Genomic DNA, 14,918 nt, shown 5'->3' on the forward strand with positions numbered 1-14,918 from the left:
TTCGACGAAGATGATTTGTTCCTTTTTTTCTTTTTTTTAAATCGCAAAGGTTTCATCGAATGATTAACGATTCGAAAATCGAACATGTAGAATCTGGGAGAGTACTTGAACGTAATTGCAAAGCTGGATGCTTTCCAGAGTTTCGTCGGTGGATATGGTTTACAGATTCCTCCGCGTTCCACCCCTCCTCTGGTCGCATCGGCCTCGCTAACGAGCCGAAGCATTTTCCGGGTCCTTGCTAATTTTCCAAGTGTCCCGATTACAGCGTGATAGCCGGCGCCTGGGTCACACCGGTGCCGTCGGGTTAATTGCTTTTCATCCAGGCGCTGAAGTTACGGATATCCAGCTTGGATTATCGTCCGCTGTAAACATCGGTTTCACCAGGGCATCCACGGCTGCCGGCAGGTCACGAACCCGGATTTTCTTTTTACAGCAACTACCCTCAGAGAACGTCGTATCTTCGTCGTTGCCCGGCTCGTGCCGTTACCACTTAATTGCTTCGTGTTTGCCTTTCGTCGAGCAGAATGTTTCGATATGGGAGATCCGTAAGCTTCTGGGGTGTTACCAGGAACGTTTGGATAAGGGATTCAGTAAGTTTAAAGGTGTAACGAGGTTGTTAATTTTGAAAGCACCCTTTGGGTGTTGGGAATAATTCTATTCAAGTGCCAGATAATATTGCTAATAAGAAATCGGATTATTTGATCCTGAACGCATTGCGTGCCGGCGATCAACCCTCGTACGAAATAGTCAGCAGAAAACTTAGGGGAGCGATAGAAGCAGATAGGATGTTGTTTTGAGATTCCAAATTGCACACAGGGGTCAAGGAGGAATCCTGGATAGCGTTTCGTCGTTCTTCCATCCCCGAAGCGTGGGTGGATCGTGACCTATAAACGTGGAACGGTCGTCGACGCCCTGGAAAGCGAGATGGCGGCGGATATGCCGCGTTCCTGGACCGAACGTAGAGCAAAAGAAACAGATACGGAGAAGAACGCGGAGGAGGAAGCAGAGGAGGATGGGTACACCTTGAAATTCGCGGGCAAACAGAACTATTCGTCTTTATCTGGCTGAAACTATCTCGTTGGAATTTGTTCCGAGGATACTTGGGACATAGTGATCTCGCAAGAGGGTTCCTTGCAATAGCCTCTCTTGTCCTGGGTCAAATGTCAGCACAATTTTCAGAACTGGATCGCCGATCTAACACTTGTATTTTTGCGGGACACCCGTTTCCATCGTCCTGTTTGACCCGGGACTTTCTCGCTGGACGGTTGCTTTAAATCTTGCTAGTTGAACGGTTTAGTATCTCCTTGGCCGGTGGTCGTGAATTCTGGTTGCTCGGAAATTCTGATTTAATATCGGACGAGAGAACAGCTACAACGGCGTAGACAACGAACGTTAATCTCAGGATTTACCGGTTGGATTTCAGTCTTGTCGTCTTCCCTTTTATATGTTCGTATCGCGATATTGCCCGGGAATCATTGACATATACAGAGAGTTTCGAGCTTCCGCTCGTACGATTCCTAGCTAGGTCTTCCACGCCGATCTCCGCCTGCTTCCGTATCCGATTCTGCTTCTCGTTTCCTGCCGCCGCATCTGCGACTAGCATGTTTTACAATCTCGTCCCACGCGTTACGGGATTGCACGCTCGAGCACAAAGCAACTCGACGGCAAAGAGTTACGGAAAATAGATTTGGTGTTTGGCTCCTGGCTTTCCTCGATGCTGATCGCGCGAATTATCGTCGAAACGGGGAATCGTTGATTACTTTCTCCGATGAGAAGTTCGTCGAGTAGCTCGAACCGGATCGATCTCAAATATTAATTAATATTGACCCTTTCATAAGGAACGGTTCGACGGCAAGCCGGCTCCGAATGCTCGAGAAAGAAATTAAGCTTTCGAGGGGACTTTGTTTAATTAAAATATCTCCGTCCGCTGACGAACCCAACGGTAAAAAATATTCCAAGGATTATCGAAGTTACTTTTTAAGTTTGTCGATGAATATCACAACGGTGGGACGGGGATTGTTATTAGCGGCAAGTGTTCAGAGAGGCACTGTGCAAATTGAAATATCCTGATTCATCGTCTAACGTATTCGTGTCGTTTGCAACCGTGTTAGAAGTTATGCTTGAAGAGCTCGTGTCTCAAGGGATAGGAATCCAAATACGATTCTACATTAGTTGTCTATGCGTACGACAGAAATTCAGAAACACGTACGCTGTGCTTGACTCGCATCACTTGCTAGACGGAGTGTTGCTGAATTATGGGTAGAAACGTGCACTTGATAGAATTCATTAAATTAATTTTCCCAAATATTCCTACGTGTACGTAGCCTGTGAAAACTTTACATTAGCCCCCGAACCATTTAATTTTGTATTACAGGAATCAACTTGTTAGGTTTTACTTGTTACTTTGATGTGTTATGGTTAACCAGAGCAATTGAATCAACAATATAACCAACCTATTAAATTTCTGATCAATATTTACACAATCCCAGTTGCCACCTAAAGTCGACCACTTTATGTCGGAAACTATAAACCGTTATTTGCAACAATATTGATGAATGAATACATGACCTAGTATGATTTCAGTAAACATAATTTATATGCATCAAAACTGCTTTGGTAAACGTTCTAGAATTGGAGTAACCGTTTCAAACGCATCGTTAATGACTTCATTAAATAAGTGAAAACAGAAAATATTTAAAACTCGTATATTATAGAAACTTATCCGGCGACCTAAAAAGCTGAAAAAAATGGTAGTTAATTATCAAACACGCTCATTAAGAGTTTCTTTCTGCTGCTTTGAACAAGTTCTACCTACAACCGAGTAACAGTCTGTATAAAAAGAGAGTAAAAGCAGCTGCGTTTCTCGATCCGTCCGCGATCCGTGAGCACTCGGAAATTAAAGTTGTTAATTAGGCGTCATTTACAGCTTCAACTGGACAAACGCGCGAACTGCGAATTTCAAGTTTAAACGAGCCAGGGAAAATGATCGGGTTGCTTCAAAGGGTACGACCGTTTCATTGAACGCGGCAGCTTCATTAAGTTGTAAACCGAAAATTACTAATCAGTTGAGGGGGGATGGTAGCCGTTCGTGGAACGAGATCGATGCAAAATAAACCGCCCTTCCTCGAGCCCTTTAACTCGGTCCCGTTCCTTTTATTTCGCTTAGAGTGTCGCCAGCAAATCTTATTTAAAGGCAGATTTATCGCCAGCCCTGAGATCGAGCTAGGATATTACGCTGGACCCGGATGCGCCATTCACAATGCGACTCCTCGACTCAAAAAGTGTCATAACTCAAAAGCGGAGCGCCTCTTCGAGCACTTCCGCCGTTCCAGCACATCGTGTGCCAGAATCCATCCTCTTTTCGTCTACTCTGGCCACCAGGATCGTTTCACTTCGCGACAATCCCCAGTGCTTTTTGTTAATAACGCGCGGGACCTGCCCGTGGTAATCGAAAATCTTGCGCGGTTTTTGCAAATCGACGCCCGGACTCTATCCGTCAGACAAACTTCCTTCAAATATTCCTGGATAGTTCTTAAACAGAGGAGGATTTTTATAAAAAAATCAAAGGAACAGTCCTCCTTCCATGATCGATTCAAAATAATCCTCTAACCAAGTGTTCGATGTAAAATGAAATTTCAAAGGAAATGGACCGTGTGCGGGTTTCAGGAAGAGATTGGAAATTTGCAATGCAATCTGTCGGATCTATCGTGCGTGACGATCGCTAAACGATAACAGGATCGATACGCGTGTGTCAGCTGGACGAAGAAATCAACATTCTGAGATTCTATGATTTTTGCCCTCCCCTTTCTCAACGCTAGCTCCATTAGAGATCCAAGATTGACTAATGCCCGCTCGAGCGAGCACCGCTCGGCGACGCTTTTTGCCCCGCCGGCCCGCTTGAATAATTGTGTTTTGCAACGTCCGCGTCGGCCAAGTTCCGGGCATGAATCCAAAGAAGAATTAAGCAGAGGGAAACTTTTTAAGTGGACCTATAAAAGGAACAATACCGACGAACGTTGTGGTTCAGTTTTCGGAGGATCGCGAGACTCGCGTCGCAACCGTTTCGATTCCTCCCATTTTCTCGTTTTCTCAGCTAGTTATACTAGAACAGTGGTATGGCTTTTAAAGTGAGTGTACCCGCAATCAACCGATTGACCATTCCTCATTTTTTGTCTAACCATGAGATAGGTGGTTTCGAAGCGACGCGATCGATCAATCGTTTCGTACCATTTAATTATCAGTCCGCGCGCTCGCTCTCTAACAGAATCGTTCCATCCCGGTCTATCGGGAATACCATCGATTCCCCGTGACATTGTTTAATCACTCCGTAAATTGGAAATTCTTTTCAAGATGAAAACGTTGCGTTCCATTCGTTCGCAGTCGAAATTATTTCTTACTTTACCCTTCGATCTTTCTAAACGGCGCTTACTATGTACATTGGATATTTAAAAATTTTGCAAAATTTTGTGATTTTAATATTTAATATATTTTTCTATACAGTTGGTCGCATCCGTCCTTTTGCTTTCGACTCTGTTCGATTGGAAAGTAAACGGCCACGGTCACGCGCACTCTTTCCAACATTTCCACGGGCCTGTGACAGGCGATGGACAGGAAGTGTCGTGGAAGGACAAACACGGACACCACGAGCACGATTACGTGGCCCATCCTCACTACGAGTTCTCGTATGGGGTCGACGACCACCATACGGGTGACTATCACGGTCAGAAGGAGCACAGGGACGGTAAGTACCGCGTAAATTTTCCTCGAGAAAATTAATCTTTGTTCCCGGAACAAAAGTCAAGTACGACTATCTCGACGCGTGTAAGATATGTAAGTATAAAGAGGAAGGATAACCCAGTTACGTCAGTGAAATCGCGATGCAAACGTCTCCGGTAAAGAATAGACAAATGTACGGCAAGCAGGAGGAAGGAACTGATTGCGAGAATAAAAAAGTGCCACGGTTGATCTTTGTTCGCGGAGGATTTCGTAATATCGTGGCTGGAATACGGAATGAAACACCTCGAACCATCGACTCGGTTCTTCCTCCTTCCTCTGTAACCGGGGGAAAAGCCTTTTCGAATCCCTTTCTCCCCTTTCGCATCTTTTTAATTAGTTTACAGTAATTCGAGAAAGCCTAGCTCTCGCGTAGCCTTTTTGAAGTTAAGGGCGCGTCACGAATCCGCCCACAGAGTTTCTTCCATCTTCGTTTTCTACGTAATCGGCCTAATTAAAAGCAGACGGTGTTCTACTTTAATGATACTCGGATTTCGAAAACTTCAAGGGCTCGTTTGCAGTAGGCAGTTAAATGGGTATCAAGAAGATTTCGCGAGTCTCTCAAAACGATGATAATTAACGATATTAAAAATGTTAAAAAATTTTCATTAATTTATAGAAATAATTTTGGGTACAAAGCAACCTTCGGTTTACGTTTCTTGTCAATTTTCCCCATGAAATTCAACGATGTATCTTCGTCAGGTCTCCTTTAAGATGCTCATCGTTCGGCGATCCTGTCGTTAAATCAGACCCTCCTCTGCCAACAGACTTAATAAGATCGTAACATTATACGAGAGAAGTAATTACGTGGTGATAATCTTGGTTTTCGAGGCGACACGTTGATTTAATAAGTGGCTGATTGTAACCTCCCCTACGAGCCATCGAACGAGCTTATTTGAAAATCCTTGGTCGTTTATAAACGAGAGAAAACACGGTTGATATTTGCAGAGCCGGGTTCGACCTGCAACGAGGAGAGAAACACTCGTTGCTTTGCTAATTATTCGTAGAGGGAAATTTGCTTTGGAAATAATTCGCGATACGGTGACGAGCCCCATTCCTCCCTGTTACTTTACAATGTTAATCCTCTAACTAGCTGTGCTTCGACTATGAATTCTATTTACTGTACGCTAAACACCGTGCTCGCGTGTTTAAACTACGCCCTGTAGTTACGAACGAATGTACACCCCTGTGCAAAAGTATCCGTTTGAACATCGTATTTACCATACAGCTGTCCTTTCACCCTTCAACTTTCCAGGAAAGGATTAAAACATTAATTTTCCTGCAATTTTCATCGCAAATTACTCGTTTCTCGTCCCCGCTATCGATCGGTACTTTGAGGCATTACGAGGATCTTCTCGTTATCTATCTGTGTGCATAAATTTCAATTTCCCCTTTTCAAAAGGAACGAAGTCGTTGTTCGATATATTAAATAATTTTTCCCTCTTTTCATAAAATGATAAACGAAGCAAACTGTAATTAATCGAACGTGAAATCGTTTATCAGTTAGTTTCTAATATTTCATTAGCGTAGCAAAATTCTGAATTCTGTCAGCGAAATTACAGTAATCGGGCTAATAGTGGCCCGATCTGGGAGTAATTGAAAATTTTTACGACTTTTAATTCCAGCAAATTTCCCCGACCGTAACGCGGTTTTATCATTTTCTTTTCAGGTAAAGAAGTTGTCGGCGAATATACGGTGAAAGAGCCCGGCGGTAACGTCAGAACGGTCAAGTATCACGCTGGAAAGCACGGATTCTTTGCCCACGTTCATAACAGTGACGGAAACGACCACCATGGAGGCGGGCATCACTATTAAATGGAGTGCAGCTGGTGTATTCCCTGCCAAAGATCACTTGTTACGTTACTATTGTTGCTGTTATTACATAACGTTAATTGTTCCCTTTCAGTTCTGATGATTAAAGCAATCGTATAAAATAATTTTCTAATTTCACGTTTACAACCGGATTCGTAATTACTTTGGCTATATACGGGGGGATAGTTGAAAATTTAATACGATATACAGTTGATCGCAGTAGATCGGATATTATCCGTTTCAAATTACTTGATCGTTTAGCGGCGGGTACATTCGATCGGCGAGATTCGTAACCCGAATCGAAAACCGATGGGCGAGGGCTAACGAACAGTGGCGCGATTTCACGGCGACCGATGTTTTTAACCGGAGTGACGTTTACTGATTGACAGAACGATCGTCAGGGACGTATGCATCTCCCCTGTGATTACATATCCAGGCTTAACGGAAACACAGCGCACCGTCGCGATGGTTTCACGTGCGAATCGATCGAACGCTTTCGGCAATTAATGAGCCTCCTGACTTGAGATACGATCGCTTTATCCCGATATCTCGCGGTCCGATCGATACTCCGCAATCGCATCGATACCGTAAACCGTTTCCAGTATTAAGAGTAAGCTAGAGAATATCCGTTAATTCGCTCGATAATAACTCGTCGTGGAGCATTTAGCAATTTGTTGCGTGAGTACGTCAACGGTAATTTTAACGAACTTTGAGAAACAAAGGAGCCACGCGATACGGGGGACGGATTCTAATCAGGGATAAAGTCGAAGAAAGGCCGGACGCTGTTTAAATGCCATTCATCAGCCGCACGCGATGGTAAACGTGGCAAATCGATCCGCGAACGGCTGAATGAGACGCACTTAATTGCGTTTACGCACAATACCTTCTGACGACAATATGTCCGGAGCACGTGCACGTTCACGTTGTCATCGACGGGACGGTAATTCCGTTTTCGACGGATGCTGTGTATCGTCTTGTCTATGCCTGTGGCTGTTGCCATTGAACGCTTGAAAAATTAGGTAATATTAATTAAATGTTCGTTGTTAAACCAGCACACTTAACTGTAAGGAATGTTCTTACGTCGTCCCGTTGCTTTCTTTCGTACCGTTTGTGCGCTGAAGTGCTCCGAGCTACGTCTACGCTCTCATTCGACGTTTCCCGGGGTATTTTTCACGGCATTTCCGGGTGCTGCGTGCCGAGCTTCCGTACTTAACGCTTCCCGTGTGACGAGAACTAGATTACACGGCGAGAAAAGTCTCCAGACGGAAGGAAGAACAATAATCCGGGAACAAAGCAATAAAAATGTTGTCCCGTGTACTCGAGCTTCGCGAAACGTTGAAGGTAATCTGTTGGGGTACATAAAAATTGATAGTAAAATTCTGTCGTTAAATGGAAACTCCATTTCCGATGCGATTGTCGATCGATGGTCCGAGTTTCGATTTCCAGAAATGACAGTTTCCGCGATGATTTCATGGCTCTGTTTCGTTTAACGAAACTCTATTTGCACTTCAACATTCGGCAAACATTTGATGTATTTATCGATGCATAAATGTTTGTGTCAAGGGAAGGTGTACCCTTCAGTGTAATTGGCGCTGTGCAAATATTGCACCGGCAGTCGGAATTTTATTTAAAATATTTTTTACAAACTGAATTTTCTCGAAAACGTGTACGGGGTAACGTTAAAGTTTCATTAGCGTCAGCTGAACTTTTGGATATATACCACTGGTTTTTAAAATTGGTACCGTAAAAAGGGGTTGAAAAGCACTGAATTAAAATGTGTATATATTTTTCGCCGAAACATTACGGTAAAAGGATGAATAAGAGAGTAGTAAACTTTTAATTAAATTTCTATGTTAACTGATCGAAAACGCGTCGCATTATACCGTGATTTCAATAAACGCCGGACGAGATTAATGGACAATTGTTATCGATAATTAATAGTGTTCAGCCGTATTTGACGTCCCATTGAAATTAGTAACCATTGTTTCCCTGTCCTTTGTTTTATCGCTCCTTCGCGGGCAGAATTTTCTTTGCCGGCTAGCAAAGTCATCGAAGAATCTTCGGGTAAAGACTCCGCGAACAAGCCGGAAAGCCAATGAAATGGAAATCATGAGAAAACGTAGTAGAATGAATACCCCTCGTCGCGGTCTTACGAGCCATTAAAATTGGATATCACTGAAACTAATTTCTTCTGCCTCGCTCATAGTACAGTTCATATAATTGTCGACCCTTGTTCGAACTTTGTCCCGGCTATGAATCCGAAAAGTTTCCGCGATGAATCGAGCATTGGGGACTTGTTAATTAGGACCTATTCTTCCCAAAGATTCTTCGTTTCATAATTCAAGAAAAAAAAAAGATTTACCACCAAGAAACTTACACTTGTTCAACTGTATTTTACTCTCATAATGCAAAATCGTAAATATTTTCTTTTAAACAGGGCAACGTATTTTATAATTAAAAGCATTTGGACTACGAAAGACAAAAAATCGTGACCCAAACAAGGGTATTAACTTAAACTTAAATATATAATTATTAAACAAAAGGGTTTTCAAAGGGACGGTGCAAAATATAGAAAATGAAAATATATGGAGTGCAGAATTAAATTAGAATTCTGGCTTCCTCCATGGTCCGCCGTATGAGGGGTTCTCTCCCTGGTCCGCACGCCGCCTTGTGGGCGTCTCTCCATGGTCCGCCGTTATTATTACGTTACATTTTTTACTTTATAAACTTCATTACGCGTTTCCTATTAAAGATTCCCTATCAAAGATAATTGACGATGACGTTTATGAAGAATCCTCATGGCTATTTTGAAATCCAGTTACACCGTGTTGCCGGAGCAAACTGTGCATGCTTTCGAAGGGAAGAAAGGAAAACAGCGGTATGTTTGTCCAAGGCACCGTGTGCCCCCGGCCCTTCGAAGTTAAAGACCAAATACTCAATCCCGCTGTCATAAAGAAAATAACAGAGCTGCCAGGAAATCTCGCGCCGTGTACTTCCGTGTTCCCTCGATAACAATGTAACCGTTGAAACGTCATTTCCATGCGCGAACGAGTACGATGAAGAGAACGCGTTCATCAGTTCTGAGTTAGATTGAAGCTCGACGTTTCCGGTAACCTTGCTTATCACGATGGAATGAGCACATCCCTCCACTCTTGACACACCTCCGCCATACAGGTCTTGTCAAAAGTGAAGTTTCGATGATATCACGTATTGCAATGATATCTTATTACACGAAAGAAAAGGTTTTACGCGATAGAAATGATGAATATTATTAGAAAAATATTAGGGCGATGATAACACGAATTCTATCATTTATTTTGAATCAACCTGTGTTTCACACCGGTTGCATCGAATCTTCGTTAAGATCCGGTCGATGCAGTCACCTTTCCCGTCGTTGTTTCGCCGGACAATGGATGAAATTAAAGTCACAATATTCACCTAGCCAGTTTTATTCAGCGACAGTTCGTTCTCATTTAAATTACGTGATAATTTGTAGGATGGCATTGTGAATTCCTTTTCCATACGAGTTGTCGGAAAAATCGGGCCTCGTAATAAAATATCGTGACCCGATTGTCAGGCATCTTGAAAAAGTCCTCTTTATTTAACAAGCATCCAGCTTTTTCAAGCACTTTCGAGGCGATACGATAGAAGACGAGATGAAAATTGTTTATAAACGAATGAAACGGTTTATTGTTCTCGTTTCAGGCTCGAAGGGAGAAACGGCGAGGCATGAAATTTATACGTTACGTAATTCCACTTCATCCCCGGCGGAACTTCCCTTCTAATTCCGTTTCTTTCATTTTTTTTTTTTTCACGTACACGATACGCTACGAGAAAGGGGTGAAAAAAAGTAGGAAAGAATTTGAGCGCGAAATAGCGTCGTAAAGTTGAAAGGCAAGTGTGCGCTCGTCAAATATCGCACCGGCATCGAACGGTTCCAGGAAGCACGACTTCTCTTTCAGCTTCCGCTTTATGAAGTTTCCTAGAGAGATCCTCTTCCCTTTACCTCCGGCCGCGAGCGTGGCAAAAGTTTCAGCCGAACGTTCCACGGTGTTTTATTGTAAACGAAAACACAGAGGGGTGGGGGCGAAGTTTGAAAATAAAAATAATAAAGTGGCAGCAAGAGGAAAGACATAGCCGGCTGAGCAAAGGGCGACGACGTTATGGGAAAAGCTCCGAGGCTCGAAGAGAAGTAACACGGTTGACTGCTCTTGGTTTTTCCAGTTTTAACAAAGTATAGTTTTGCTAGGCTAATTAACCGATAATGAGAGAAAGAGAGAGGAAATGTTCGTTGCAAAGGTCCAGCTCAGACGGGACAGAGAACACGCGGTCGTAGTTAATTTTGTCTAATTAGTCAACTTTAAAATTTGCTAATGGTATTTCATCGAGATACCTCATTTGTCAATGTTTCTCTGGAAGAGTAATTATTTGTAACCAACTGACAGGGCAGTTTACGTAGCTATGGAAAATAATTGAAAGGTGGAGAAATATTGCAAATTATTTAAACTTCGAAGCTCAACGACCTAATGGAATTCAAGTTTTATCAATCTTCGATTATCAACCTTTAATAAGGAGTTAGCTCGAAAATAACGACCCGTTTAATTGCCGGTTGGCTGTAAATAAATTACAGGATAACGGACAGGAAATCAATTCGTGCAGAACGAATGCTCATCGTCCGATTTCGTGCGTCAGCTTCAAACTGTAACTCCCAGCTCGTTGCTGGCTGACGGTTCTCTCTTTCCACTAAAACGTTTCGCTCAGCCAGGAGAAACGAAAACGCCGTGAACAGACGGAATCAAGCTTCGACGTAGTGATTGCAAACGCGGCTGCACACACCGTGTGCACGGATCCTGTCGTGCGGCATTGCACCGACTGTGCACCTCGGTTTTCGACTTATCGATCCGCCCCCGTTGCCGGGTTTAATTTTCTCCGGGCGTCACGCTTGTCCCGTCTTGGCGTGCACCGCTGTCCGAGCATCCCATAAATATGTTGCAGCCACGGCGAAGCACATTTTTTTTCCACCACTGACAAGCGTCCATTGATATTTCGTCGGTACTCGTTCGCCATCCGAAACCTTCCCCTATCACCCCGTTCGCTCTCTATGAAAAACACGGACAGTGTAAATTGCGATCGATTTATTTGAACGCCGGTTAGATTACACAACTGGTAGTAGGAAATGATCGACGTTAAATTAATCAAATTGAAAGTAGAAACGAAACATACGTACACGGTTGTTCGGTCCGAGACTCGAGCAGTTTCGAAGCAATAATTCTGCGAAGTCTGCACGAGCTGGCCAAGGAACGGGAACGGAGTCCACTTTGTGAAATTACTCGTAGATCATAAGAATCGTTCGACCACGGAACGCCTATACATTTAGATCAGAAAGTCGTTTTTCTCTCTGGATAATCACGCCCCCGTATCGATGCATCTTTACCCCTTCTGCGTTGAATTCGTGAGCTGAGAAATAGAGAAACGTGGTATAATAGGAAGATAAATTTTGTAAATGAAATAAAATCTTCTCTTCTACTAAATTGTATTTTAAACACTTTGAATTGCACGGTAAAAATGAGCATTCGTTATGGGACGCGTTGAAGTTCTAATTATTAAAAATAGGAGTAATTAATTTCAAGCCTTCTATTTATTACTTCATATTATTTGTACAATAGCAATTTTATAGTTTTTTTTTTTTCAATTATATAGGCATTTTTGTAATTATCGGCCCGTTTCCGATGGTACATTGTACGACATCGTAAAGGTAAGATCGACTTCCGTTCCGAGCAGAGTACGCCAAGAGGCAGGACGGAAGGGATTTCGTTGCGATTCGTTGGATAAACGGGAAAGTTGGCTGTAAAATCCGTATCGGTGTGCGGAGGGCGAGGGTGAAGGGACTAGAGGAAACTAATGGTGGGATCCAAGTTGGGTCGCAAAGATTAAACGAGCATCGAAAGGGAGTCGGAAGTAGGACGAGGGTGGAAAGTATAGCCGCAAAGTGAAACAAATTGCCGCGATCCGACGACACGTATTCATCGATGTTTTCCCTAATTTCACCGTCAAACAATCCTCCAACTTCTTTTTTTAACTCGATCCTCGAATCCCTTTAGACCAGCCTCTCGTATGATCTCGTCCCGTGGTGGAAAAGTGGTGTTTCCTCTTCGAGGAAAGCGCAATTTTCTGCTCGACGTGTTCAACCGGGGAGAAGAAAACACGTGAAACAAAACGTGCCCTGTCACGTGGGACCGGTATCGAAATCTTGATGGCGGAACAGTTTAATTCTCGCTTTTCCTGTGGCTGTTGCCGGAAGCTAGGAAAAGGCAATTAAAACTTCCGAGTTGGCCACTGATGGACGAGCAAACGATGCGAACGTGTAAACGGAGAGTTAAAGTTTCTCGAAAGAGATTCTGGCTGTTTGTTAACACGTTCGCTGTCTACGATATCCGTCTTGGAAAAGCGTGAAACGATACCGATATCACGATGTTATTAACCCGAATCGTAATCGTCGAACGACTCGCATTATTCGCGGCTTCGGTTGGTAAATTTATTCGCGAGCAGCCATCAATTTCCATGTGGCATCGATCCGACGACGGGATCAGAAAAATATACTCCCATGTGAATAAATTCAACAGGCGTCGCTTAGCATTTCGAAATCATTGTAACGTCCCGAAAGAATTTCCCGAATTTCTCCCTTATCGCCGGAAGCCAGGCCATCGTTTCGGATCACGGGGCTCGAATTTTATACTGACGGATCGCGTGCCCGTTCGTTTGCCACATCGAATGTTTCGTTTAACCCTCTCGATCGTGTATATATATTTTTTTTTTCTATGATAACTCTGCTGAGGGACATGGTTCGGTGTCGTTTAACATCGTTTTAAAACAACTAATTAATTGTAACGGGGATACGCGATGAATAATGAAAGTTTTCGATGGGGATGCCGGAACAGCTGGTGGAAATGGGGTTTATTCCTCGGTACACGGTTAAGAGGGAAAACTTTTCCGACAGAAGTTTAGCAGGAATTTCTTCTCGTAAGGTTGACAGATCGGTTCGCGTTCGAAATGAAGTTGCCAGAGCAAAAGCAAAGTGTCCATCTCCGATAACGATCGGATAATGCACCGGCGTTGGAACGAGAGAATCGAAGCTAGGGTCGGAAGTTCGAGATCTTAATCTACTTTTAATATCCTGCGTCTGAGAGGTCCCCGTGGCTCAATGATCACGGATCAACGCCGACGAATGGAAAAGTTTGCTCATTCGACCGGCCAGCTGAAATACCGGTCGTTCATTTTCTCACGGAGATTGCGGCGGAAAAGAAAAGAAAACTGGTAGCAACGGAAAACCGATCGCGACTGCCGACCGGTGGAACGACTGTCATCGAGACGAATCCTCTGGAACTCTGACTGTCGTTTCGTTTCCACTCCACCGTTTTTCGACTCCCGGACATTTATCATTCTTTGGAGAACGGGTCCGGGTCAATTCTTCTTTCGCGTTGTCACGAGCGTCATATAGAAGTTTCGTGCCCGTTCGTTGGAAAGAGTCGGTTGAAAAATCTTTTTAAGGGTCATTAATATCGCCAAGATAAAGTAGCCAGTCACTGGATTTTCTGGAAATTTCTATAGAAAAATTTTTCAACATCTTTCGTCCATTATTGCAATCCAAGAGTAATTGCGATCGTAGTCGTATCTGGAATATATTATCAAATTATACACGATATGTATTATTATCTGAGATTCAACAATAGACCTTAATCTGCGAACAGTAATCTGAACGGCAATTATCTTGAAGATCGATACTTTATTAGCAGGAAAATCGTTCGATATACAGAACGGTATCGATCCTCCTGCATACGCTCGGTGTAACCAGAGTGCAATTAAAACGAAAAGCGAACGGTTGCGTCCGATGGTACCATGATTAGAAGTAACTTCGACTAATGACACTAGTAATCTGTACCAGGTGTGTGATTAATTATCCCGCCTAATGAATATCGGGCAAATAAATAGAACAATACAGTGAAGCAATTCCACTTTACGAGCTGAAAACAATCATTTCCGTTTCGTTCATGGGAAGAATAAATTTCACGATTAAATACTTTCCACGGTAAACACCGTCGGACACGTACGCTTGCATACTGGTAGATTGTTAATTCCATCGGAAAACAAACTTTATTGCATTCATTAGCTTTATCGTTGCACACCGATAGTAATTGTCACCGACGTTTCACGCGAATATAAACGGGGAATAAACTTGATTTTTCCTGTTAAATGAGAAAAAGAAAAAGAAAATAGAACTGTGCCGGTGAGAGCTTTCGTTTTGAATATAATTAAGTTACCTAATTAAACTGTTT

The 14,918-nt window shown here is 43.1% G+C and overlaps 1 protein-coding gene across 1 annotated transcript in view; it reads left to right on the forward strand.

Annotated features, from left to right (window-relative positions):
* LOC114874060 (pro-resilin-like) overlaps positions 1-6,625 on the forward strand; it is a 45,849-nt gene extending 39,224 nt beyond the window's left edge. The window contains exons 3-4 of the mRNA XM_046286534.1: positions 4,501-4,741; positions 6,443-6,625. Coding sequence (XP_046142490.1) covers positions 4,501-4,741; positions 6,443-6,588 — 387 coding nt within the window. The 3' untranslated portion in view covers positions 6,589-6,625. The remainder of the gene's footprint in view (positions 1-4,500; positions 4,742-6,442) is intronic.
* Positions 6,626-14,918: the final 8,293 nt, after the last annotated feature.

The sequence above is a fragment of the Osmia bicornis genome, chromosome 7 (genome assembly GCF_907164935.1).
Source record: "Osmia bicornis bicornis chromosome 7, iOsmBic2.1, whole genome shotgun sequence".
NCBI classification, from domain to species: Eukaryota; Metazoa; Arthropoda; class Insecta; order Hymenoptera; family Megachilidae; genus Osmia; species Osmia bicornis.